At 27.1% G+C, this 12,757-nt stretch overlaps 1 protein-coding gene across 1 annotated transcript; it reads left to right on the top strand.

The window, feature by feature from the left end:
• Positions 1 to 9,727: 9,727 nt before the first annotated feature.
• On the top strand, positions 9,728 to 10,972 carry LOC111891274 (uncharacterized). Its single transcript, XM_023887336.3, has one exon. The coding sequence runs from the start codon at positions 9,803 to 9,805 to the stop codon at positions 10,400 to 10,402; it is 600 nt and encodes a 199-aa protein (XP_023743104.1). The 5' UTR covers positions 9,728 to 9,802; the 3' UTR covers positions 10,403 to 10,972.
• Positions 10,973 to 12,757: the final 1,785 nt, after the last annotated feature.

A 12,757-nucleotide genomic window follows, 5' to 3' on the forward strand; every position in this document is an offset into this window, starting at 1 on the left:
GACACGAGCAGTAGTTTATTTTAGGAAAGTTGCCTAAAATGTTTTTATGTGTTAAATGTTATATGTTGCCACATATGATAATATTTGTTCGGATCTATGGTCTGTTGCCAACCGGATCTGGATACCTTATGTGTGTAGGATTCTAAGCGTATGACGACGGTATTAGAACTAGCATGTAAACGTTTCGGAGTGATAAGTATGATTTGAATAACTAGCATGTAAACGTCATTAATAATGAACCAATGAGCCAATCTTTAACGTCGAAATTTAAAGGGATTAACGCCTAAGAGAATGGATGTACTATTGTACATTGGACACAGATATACCGAATAATATCAAAAAACCATCTTTTTACCAAAAAACCCACCTATTTTTTGCGTTTAAAATTTTTTTAAGGCGCGTTTTTTATCCTAAAAAACAGAATATACCGTTGTTCATGATTTTCCATCCTCTTTCCATTAAGACTCATGTTCATAAATAAAAAACAAACTTTTTTTTTTTCGAAAAAAACTGAATTTTTTTGTTGTTATTTTTAATATTTAAGTTATTTAAAAAAACAATTTTACCAAATTTTACTTTTGTCCTCTATTAATAAACATCGACAACGATTAAAAAAATATAAAAAAACACAGTTAGTTCACATTCATATTGTGAATCCAAACTGTAAATATTTCTGTTTTAACATTCACAATTAATGTGAATCTGACTTACTATTATCAGATTCATATGGGCAGATTCACATGTGAATCTGGGCGTGAATTTGTACTAAAAATTCATTTTTTTATTTCTTTATAAATTAATATGAATATATGTTTAAAGAGTACTAAAAAAATATGAATTTTATTATATATATTAAATTTTTTTCGATAAAAAATAGCTCTTAACTTTTCAAAAAATCAAAAAAAGGAAGTGAGTTTTTTTGAAAAAAAAAATCATTTTTTATATATCAGTATGAATTTCTATGGAAAGAAGATAAAAAATCATGAATATTTGGTATATTCGGTTTCTTGTTTCGATAAAAAAACATTGCAAAATTTTTTTAACAAAAAAATAAGTAGGTTTTGTTAAAATCCGGTGTATCTGCGTCAATAGTAAAAGTATACAATTCTTTCTTTTGTCGTTGATTGCTTTAAATTCTTATGCTTTAGATTGGTTCATTGGTTGATAATGGTTTTCTCCGTCTCTCTCTGTGTATATATATATATATATATATATATATATATATATATATATATATATATATATATATATATATATATATATATATATAGAGAGAGAGAGAGAGAGAGAGGTAATTCAATTGAAATAAAAGATTGAAAATGTAGGAATCAATCTCATACTTATTCAGTATATGTAAATAACATATTTATCAGATATTTGTTACAATTCATTTATTATTTATATTTGAATAAGTAATTCGAATTTTCAAAACACATTGTTTTTTATTAACATACTATTTCTTAATATATGAATAATAATTCAACTGTAAAAAAAAATCTGATGAATGTTTTATTTATATATAAAAATAACATACAACGAGAGCTAATGCATGCTTTATTTATATATGAGTATAACATATGACAAAAGTTGATGTAAAAAATATTTTGGGAAGCATACTTTATTACGTGTTAGATTCATATACAAATAATATTTAAACTATAAAAAAGTTAAGCATATGTTCTATTAATAAATGAATAATGAATGTAGTATAATAACAATTTGATGCACTTTTATTCATTTATTAATAATGAGAGTCGGACTATAAAAAAATAAAATTTTTATTTTATCTTAAAATTCTATAAATATGAATGTCTATTTATTTATAGAGAATGAAAAATTATGAATTTTGATATATTTAAAATCGTTTTTTGATAAAAATATTCCCTTAATTTTTTTTATATATGTATTAAAGTAAATTCTTTATATATGTATTAAAGTAATAATTAACATAGTTTAAAAATGTAAAATGTAAAAGACACTAGTTCATGTGTTCCTAACATTTATTGTATGTTTGTAAGCACTAATCTGAACCAACAGATGGAATAAAATCAATGGTCACGATCTGAGAGTTTATGATATTACAGTAGAGTAACATATACCATATAATAATCTAAATTTCAGCATAACTGTATTGTAGTCAATTAGCCTTTATTAAAAAAAGAAATTTTTATATTTTAAGGGATAATTAGTTCCCTTGTTTTTTAAAATTTAAAACTTAAAATTAATTAAATTTATTCTTATTATAACTTTTAGTAATAACCCATTTTATTCTGTCATATAAATTAGTAAAGAAAATTTTGATTTTGTTCATGCAAAATATGGTTACATTCAACATATATTTTTTTTAAAAATTAACGTACTTAAAGATTATACAACATATTATCAATAATAACGTTTTCTAAAAAATACAGATTTTATTCATTAATAATCACTAGTTACATTAATGCATGGGGAATAAGATTATAAACAATTATTACATTCATTATGAAAAAAAAAATCTAACCTATAATTGTTTAAGAATTACATTTTATCTTAAAGATTAAAACTAAAAATGGTTTCAAAAAAGCATCAAAATCTAATAAAAAACACTAATCCGTTCTGAAGAAATATTAAAAACACATGATACATTGTGACAAAATACATTTTGGTAAAATACACGATCATTCTCCATGTTTTATTCCTTTTCCTCATCAATGACAACCTCTTTAAAACATAAATCTATAAAGAAAACATATTCAACTTTCACATTTTAAAAAATTCAACTCATTCTAAGAGAATAAAAACTATAAATTCTAACAAAATGTAGTTGAAACTACAAAATCTGATAGATTGTCATAGAGAATAAAAACTATAAATTCTGACAGCATGTTGTAGACATTAAATAATTATAATTTATTTTAATAGAATGTAATCCTAAAATTTTAAAGAGAATAACCACCATAAAGTCCAATAACATTATGTGAGAATGTTTTTATATGACAAATAATAAAACAAACTTTCGTAATTCTTATAGAATGCGTACCACATGGTCAGATTCTAACCGCCTATAAAATACAATCAACAAGATAACGCACTATAAAATAACATCAGTTATCAAAACATTAAAGAAGACACACAAAAAAAACCCTGAATATTAGCATTAATTATCAAAAGAGAAAAAAAGAACAAGGCATGTTTTATTATCATCCCAACCCGAATAGTTTAACATATCAAAATCATCTCAGATTCTAACAAAATCTTCCCAAATAGTTCAACATATCAAAATTATCTCATTTAAATAAAAACCTTCTCTTTTTGACATTATATCAAACACTTGGAAGACATGTTTTATTATCATTCAATTAAAGTATCAAACCAAGAAAACATCTTTCTCTTTTCCAATGAAATTAGACCAATCATATACTTATAATCAAAATTTAAGTGCTTAACAGAAATCACTAGTACACAGGTCATTTAATAGGGCGAGTGGTTTATATTTTTTGATGCGATCCCTTCTAAAAACCGTCTTATTAAATATCTACAACATAAAAAAATAAAAGAATCACACTATTAAGTAGCTTTGTTAGTGCAGTTTCCCAAAATCGCACCATTAAAGCATTTTCTAATGCAATTTCCCGAAACTGCACCAAAAAATCATGTGGAAACCGTCCCAAAAAACAAATACGAGCGCACCAAAAATAATTTGCACTAAAAGACAATGAACCGCACCAAAAAACATTTCGCACTATTTTTTTTTGAACCGCACCATTAATCTTTTCTCTAAAAATTTCATTCGAATTTTTCATTTCGCGCTAGGTCCCTCCAAATTTCTTTCAAAATTTTCATATTTTTCAAAATTTTCATTCACTCATCCCTCTTTTATGTAACATTGGAGATGTAACCTCTTCTCGTAATTATAGATTTGTCAATTCCATGCTTGAAAACGAATGTGAGATATGTTCATTATTTATCTTTTTTTCATTAATGACATTTGTGACTCCATTTTTGTCTTAATAAATTGTAAATGGATGTCCAATTTTAACTTTTTAACGATGTTTTCTTGTTCTAAATCTCTGCAGATGCTTCTTCTTCCGTAATATATCTCCAAAAAGGGATCCAAAGATTTATGATGTTTCCTTTAGTGACTTTCAATCAATAGGTATGGAGCTAGTTTTTACAGAGTGAGTTTTAAGATGGTGAAAAGGAAATTGAAAACAACATCAATGAAATGTGATTTCCCAAGAACATATTTTTAATTGGTAGAGAAAAAGAAATTACAGAGATTGAAACAATCATTTTTGGAGAGAAAGAAATAACGATTAAACCTTTGATTGAAAAACACTCACCGAACATACCTAAATACAAGAAAATGAAGCTTCATAAGTAGCGTGGTATGCATCAATGGCGAATGTGTTAATTGGTGCGATTTTAGCTAGCTATTTTTTGAGGAAGTTTTGGTTATTTTATAGAGCGATTTTGGCTTTTTTTAGGAGGTTTTGACTACTTTTTGTTGTAATTTTGGCTATCTTTTGAGGTGGTTTTGGTTATTTTTTGGTGTGATTTTGGCTATTTTGGTGCGGTTTTGGCTATTTTAGTGCGGTTTTGGCTATTTTTTGTGTGGTTTTGAAAACGCACTATTAAGCAATGATATTTTTTGATACGATATTGGTACGGTTCAATACCCATAACAATTAATCATTTTAACCACATCAACAATTCTGGACCAATAAATTAAAATACTGCACCTTTGTAAAATTATGACAGAATGAAAAGTTCTCCAATGAACTAATAAAAGGAACCCACACGAAGATTCAATCTTAACTATTGAGTGTCAACTGCTAGGATGACATAATAAAATTTAAGATTCAAAATAGCATCCCTAACGGAACTGCAAAAGCATAAATATTTATTAGAGAAATACAATAGAATTTATGAGTTTAAATACATAATTAATTCTTGAATTATATATATATATATATATATATATATATATATATATATAGAGAGAGAGAGAGAGAGAGAGAGAGTTAGGTTCATATGAGACGGCCTAATTTTGTGAGACTGTGAGACGTATTTTTTTTATTTTTTTTAGTTAATTCATGTTCTGAAAATAATATTTAAAAAAAGAATTTTTGGATTTTTCCATTTATTTTGCATTTTAAAATTATTTTTTAGAATATGTACAGTGTAATATTCTATTAGAATAGTTCACGTATTTTTCAAAAAAAATGAAATTTTTTTATTTTTTTAGTTAATTCAGGTTCCGAAAATAATATTTAAAAAAAGAATTTTTAAATTTTTCCATTTATTTGGCATTTTAAAAATATTTTTTAGAATATGTTAGTGTAATATTCTATTAGAATATTTCACGTATTTTTCAAAAAAAAAGGATTTTTTTTTTAATTTTTTTTAGTTAATTCAATTTCCAAAAAGAATATTTAAAAAAAGAATTTTTGGATTGTTCCATTTATTTTGCATTTTAAAATTATTTTTAGATTTATTCTCACGGTCTCACAAAATTAGAATGTTCTCAAATGAACATGAACATACATATATATATATATATATATATATATATATATATATATATATACATTTCACACTATCCTATATGTAACTAGGCGAACGCCCGCACGTTGCGCAGAAACATCTATATAACTGAAATCTTTACATGTTTTTTTTAAATATAACAATAATGTTATTGTTAAATTTGATATAATAATTCGTATACTAAGGAGATAAAATATATTGATTATTTTGAAGAGTAAATTACACGAATGGTCCCTATGGTTTGGGGTGATTTGCGTGCTTAGTCCCTAACTTATTTTTTAACTCGGAAGGTCCCTACTATTTGTTTTTGTTATGCGCTTTGTCCCTACTGTTTATTTTTGTTACGCGTTTGGTCTCTGTCTTACCTTAAAAGACTATTATTTAAATAGGGAAAAATTATAGGGTATGTAAGGTAAGGTGAATAGGTGGGGTTGGGGGTGTGTTTATTTAAATAAATTAGAAAATCAAGAGAAAAACATAGTCTTTTTAGGTAAGACAGGGACCAAGTGCGTAACAAAAACAAATAGTAGGGACATTAATTCCGAGTTAAAAAAATAAGTCAGAGACCAAACACGCAAATTACTCTAAACCATAGGGACCATTCATGTAATTTACTCTATTTTGAATTATATGATTGACCTCTACCCGCGGGTTACTCATGATTAAAATAAAATGTAATATATAGTAATGTTATTTATAGTTGTAGTTATTATTAATTAGTTTTTTTAAATTTATTTTGTTTAACGTTTTAATTTCTATCATTGTAATTATTTAAAATATCAAACATTTTTTTATATTTTAAAGGTAACAACATAATCATTTATATAGAGTTATTTTTAACTATTGTTATTATAATTTAGTTTAAGCTAATTATTTCAAATCTTTTAACGATTATAAAAATATCTTTAGGAAATACTTTAGTTAAATTGATATTACAATTTTGTTTTTGTATTTAGCACTATAATTTATCATTTTTAACTATTCACAAAATATTATTTGGGTTTTTTAAGTAGACCTGAAATTTATATTGAAGTTGCCCTTCTAATGTTATATTTAAATTAACAATTTAAGTATTTTGTCCAAATTGTTCAAAAGTTGTAGTTTTAAAATGATAATGGTTTACATACAACAACATATTAGACCTAATAAATTAAATATAATATGTTAAAAGTTAAAAACATAACTTTATAAGTAGAAGAAAATATATTCTTTTAATATTGAAATATAGTTTATATATGATTACACTTTAGGTTTTATATTTATTTAACCTTATTAACTAACTTATAACCATTATTAAAAAGAAATTGAAAAGTCATGGGAGTTTCAAATGAATGTGGTGAAAGGAAAAAATAAATGGGAGTTTCAAATGAATGTGGTGAAAGGAAAAATGCTAGCTTTATAAGTATACTAGGCGAATGTCCGCGCGTTGCGCAGTGGGATAATTATGTAGTTTAATATGGTTTAATGTATTGTGAATAAGCCATACATAAAACTTGTATGCGATTAAATAACATGTATATTTTTTGATTTACAGATTTTTTATTATAATAAATAATGAAATTTTTTACTATTAGTTTAAAATTTTAAATGTAATTTTTATGTACACATTTGTATCTAATGTAATTAGTTGATGATTGATTAGATATGGATTCTCATTTGTGGTCGTTGAACCTTATAAAAATACATATTTAACAACTTTTGTTAGTTTTACTATTAAATAGAAAATGATGCCGTATTTTAAATAAATAAAAAAAATCACATTCTCAATCTATTTTAAGATAGTGACATATTTTAAGTTTATATAAAAAATCATATTCTAGAACTAATGAAAAGAAAAAACGGAGCCAAAATTTTTAACCATAATAAAGTTGATTCCAATTAAAAAGTGCTCAATAGAAGATAATATCATTCAATAAACATCATAAGATATTACGTTATATTCAAATTACTGACATCATTTTTGTAAGAGTCATTCAAAATATATGAGACTATAGTGCCTAATACAACAATATAATAACCAAATGACCCTAACATATTTTAAATGAAATATAATTATAATATATTATCTATGCAACTAAATTTCTGCACAACATGTGGGATTCGTTTACAACATATGGGATTCGTCTACTATTTGGAAGACCACTTTGAGTTATATTGTAGTTTATAACCTTAAATTTGTGATGGGCTGTATTTGACACACATTTGTGTATTTATATCTATATTATATATTTAAAACAAATCTTATATAAACATCCAACCTAAATATTCATCTTCAAGTTTTTTTTCTTCGCCACGTAAACAAACTTTTGTTATAAAGCCAAAAATGGAATAAAAGACACTTAATTGTATGATCATGATATATTGTATTTTGATTGGGGCTTGTACAAAACATGCATGAGCATATATTATTAATTTATCTCTTGTTTTGGGTAATTCGAATAAGATAGCTTCAAATCCAACGTATCAAACGGATTACCCATTTACTAAAGTCTAAAACCTAAAAACTCAAACATGTTCTAATACCATACAAATGCATGAGGTTTTAGCAAATTATTATCTCATATGAATTACCATTGATTATGTGTGATTAATTATTAAGAAGGTGAAAAGGTTTGGGGGTTTCAAATATATGAAGTTTTAGCAAATTGTTGCGGGGGGTTTCAAATGCATCACAATCAAGGAAAAATGCAAGCTTTATAAGTATGTAAGATAATGATTCACCCACATAATTCATTAGACGCACAAAAAGAAGTTCCATTTTTTAGTAAATAATCATAACAGAAAGTTGTCACTCAGAAATGGGCAGTTTTGGACTTAATCCAATACCAGTAGTCACTAAATCTTCGATTGATTGTACTTCAAAATTATAAATAGAAAGATCAACAACTCACGATTGATTTAGCTAAAATTTACCAACCGAGAATAATCAAATGGTGGAGGTGCTCTGCGTCGCCGGATCAACAATGGAAATGCTTTGCTTCGGCAACGTCACCGTTTATCAAAAGAGGGAAAACCAATGAAGAGGATCGTTCCGATTTTTTGGCCGGCGATTGAATGAGGAATTATATGGCCGACATTTTTTAGACGAAGAAATGGAGAAATGATGTCAATGGTTATAAATGGAAAGATTAGGTTAACATATTTATTTTGTTTCCTTAGTTGAATGTATTTAATTAAATGATCTCATTAATTGTAAGTGCAAAAAACCGAAAATACATTTTTTGTTTTACTTGATTTTTTAATTATTTGTTAATTTCTGATGGAACATTCAGAAAAACAATAGTTGTTTGAAATATTTAAACCAATCTCTCTCTCTCTCTCTATATATATATATATATATATATATATATATATATATATATATATATATATATATATATATATATGGTTAGGTTCAAAGGTGAATGAATATTTATTATTGGGATGTGTAAACAATATTATTCTAATGATAATAACAATGATTAAAAAAAATATATTGTTTGATAATGCAAATACGTATATAAATTAAAATTGTAAAATGTAAAATGTGAAAGATATATCTATATTATATTGTGGAAACTAATGATTAATATGTAAAAATATTGTGCTATATTTTTTTCCTACCTTTTTCTATCCATATTAAATGGTCATAAATGAATTAAGATATAATTAATTTTATTAAATACGATACATTTGCATTTGTTATGGGTATTAGATGAATAGAAAAATAATATAGAGAAGTTGGTCTAAAGCCCCTTGTGTAATTTCTGATAAAATAAAATATAGAAGAAGTTGGTCTAAAGCCCCTTTTTTACAAAACAAATAAAAACTGCCCCATTTTGTCAAATCTTTTTTGAAAATAGAAACACCCCATTTTTACATATATCTCCTTGATATTAATTAAAACATAACCTTTTTTTTAATAGCAGGCAAATTAAAGAATCCAATGTTGAAAAAAGGCTAGATTAGTCAAATGCAAGTCGACTAACACCGTATCCACTTAATAATTCCGAACAAGTTGGCTGCCTCCTTATGAGTATACTTCCCTGAAGAAAGGGTCATAATTTTAGAACTGTTGGTTCACACTGGAAACCTAAAAGGTAAGGTACTTTTTTGTCCACATCCTTTTACTTTGAGTGAATGCACACACGTCATCCACATACACTTGGAAAGGACAAGAAAGCAGTAGATAAAATCACACACTATATAGTCCATGAACGTCACAACCACTCTAACCATATCGTAGCTTCTCTTCAAAGCACTCAAAATAGATAATTATCAACACAATCTTGTTATGGCTCCTGACAGAGATACCCTATTCGCTTCCTACAATCATGTTAAAAGTACTCCAAGCAATTTCCAAAAGCCTTCAAGGTTATCAATGGATACCCTACAAAGAACAATATCGGACATATCCTTTGAGCTTAGCAAAGAAGTTGATGCTGTTGCTGATGAGTTGACGCTTCCCCCAATTTCAGAAGTTGAAGATGCGAAGTGTGAGTGTTGTGGGATGTGTGAGGAGTGTACCCCAGAGTACATTGCTCGAGTGCGAGAGAAGTTTTTGGGAAAGTTGATTTGTGGGTTGTGCTCAGAGGCTGTGAAAGAAGAGATGGAGAAATGTGGAGGGAAGATAGAGGAGGCATTGAATGAACACACGAGGGTTTGTGTGAGATTTAACCGGTTTGACAGGACGAATCCAGTGTTGTTCCAAGCTGCGGCTATGAAGGAGATGCTGAAGAAGAGTTCAAGGTTTGATGGAAGTAGAGCCAAATCTCTTAGCCCTAGAGATCATAAGAGAGGTTATGGTAATGCAAACAAGGGTGGCCTTACTAGGAGTTCAAGTTGCATACCTTCCATTACAAAGGAGATGAGTGACAGAAAGTTTGTCAATTGAGCACCCTAATATGTGTCCAGTATTCTAATTGTGATCCTTTTGATATATATAAAGGCCTAACAAAAATCCCTTAAGTCCTCCTTTCTCCTTTCTCCTTTCTCCTTATAGTCTTCATCAAAATACAAACCTTTTTAGCGTTAATGTTTCCGCAAGTGATCTCTACTATTCCTTCTCGTTCCACCTGAAAATTTTATCCTTAGAGCTCTTTCTAGATTTGTGTATATCATGATGTCTTTTACATCTTGAAAACCCATGTTACTGTACATATTGTAAGCTTCCTCCTTAGCTTCAATAACTAAACTCTCCTATTAGGATACATAAAGGTACATATATAGCCTTTCCAGGTAAGACAGAAATCAACCCCTGATGTATGAAGTGAGAACCTATTTATGTCATGTTACCTTCAGTGCCTTTATGTGTTCATGAATGTATATTAATTACTTTCTTATCTCTTGAAGAACTAATACATTTCTATCTTGTCACAAAGATTAAATTAAATTCTGGTTAATGGCTTGTAAGAATAATGAACTTTGTCCTTGTACATATTTAGTCACTAATTTATTATTATTATTTTTTGTGCAATTTACCAGTGAAATTTTATAGTGTTGATATTCTTGAACCCAAAAAATCATTCTTGTTCTTGAAGCTACTCATGACGGGGATGCAGGATGCTAAATCTGGTTTTTAATTAAGAACAAACTCAGGAAAGGGATGTGATGGCCGATGGGTTGACATTAATATATTGTGGTGAGCTTTTTGAATCTCGATTTTTTAAGGGAATGAACACGATGAACACACACCTGCAAATCAATTTCTGAATTTTTTGAAGCTCTAATTTTGAGTTTTTTAAAGCTCGATTTTTAGAAGGGGATGAACAATAACTCAAAAATCATAGTGAACCCATATCTTCTACTGATTCAGAAATCATAGCTACACCAACCCTACAGGTTTTACTTTTGTCTAGAAGCATGGTGAAAATTCTTAGAACCTGGAAAATCCAATAATATTTTTCACTCGACCATTCTATGTCAAATATGACTTCCTCTGCGTTTTCTTTTTTCTTTTTTTTCTTTTTTATTTTTCTGTATTTTCAAAATAACACAATCTTCACAACCAATACAAACACCATGAATGGAAATATATTTCAAGCAACCATTCATGCTACATATAGATCGTCCATAACAAGAATGAAGAGAACGGATCGCCTTCCCCATGACCTGGCAACGGAGTGGGTTTTGACTGACCTTGATTCGCTCCAAACACGTGCAAAGTTAGTGAGTTTGAATCATATTTTATGATTCATTACTCGTTAACGACTCGTACCCACACTACAAAAAATGTTATTTAATGGCGTACAAAAAGTATCACTAAAAATAAAATAAAAATGTCATTGAAGGTTTTTAGAGAGTCGGAGATACACATAATAAGTGCCCGTACTAGAAACGTTCCCACTAAAACCCTTTAATTACAATTTTTGATTTTACCGTTGCAGTTTTTAATTGCATTTTTTTATTTGTCATAATAGAAAAAAAAAATGTATGGCACATATTTTGTGCCACTAAAGACTAATTTGATTCATGAATTGATGCTACTTTTAGTTACATATTTCAAGATTTTTGCAACAATTTTTTATTTTGTAACAAAACATGAAAATGTTGGTGACACATTTTTGCGACGAGAATTTAGCCTACTTATATCTACATAATATTAATATATATATATATATATATATATATATATATATATATATATATATATATATATATATATATATATATATATATATATATATATATATATATATATATATATATATATATATATATATATATATATATATATATATATATATATATATATATATAAAATAAAAAAGAAAAATTGGATTAACTAAAAAATAATATTATTTACTTTCCTACAAAACATATTGTAATTAAATACTTACCAATAATATTCGATCTCTGTATTCATTTATTTGTGCTCATTTATGTGGATGTGTTGTTGAACATAGTAACGAATCTAAAAACGAAAAAGCGTTTTAGTGGTAAATAATTATATAAATATATAGTGCAATCAATACCCTCATATAAAACAACTTATTAATTCAAAGTCATATCTTGTGCCAAAAGGAGAGTGTTCAAAGATTACATGTTGGTTTATGGTAGAAATTGAATCGTGAAGTGAAAAGACAATACATTTTGTGGGATTATTAAGAAATTTGTTAGCCTTGACATTGTCGAGAAGCTTTGAGATTCATCCCAAACTGTGTGAAATACCATACTTGCCCTGGACTTTCAAGCCTACAAGTATACTGAATACTTGCTTCCACCTATACAAATATGAGGAATCTTGAAG

This window comes from Lactuca sativa, chromosome 1 (genome assembly GCF_002870075.4).
Source record: "Lactuca sativa cultivar Salinas chromosome 1, Lsat_Salinas_v11, whole genome shotgun sequence".
NCBI lineage: Eukaryota > Viridiplantae > Streptophyta > Magnoliopsida > Asterales > Asteraceae > Lactuca > Lactuca sativa.

Coding starts and splice junctions, on each gene's coding strand:
- LOC111891274 (XM_023887336.3), top strand. CDS start 9,803: ATGGCTCCTGACAGAGATACCCTATTCGCTTCCTACAATCATGTTAAA.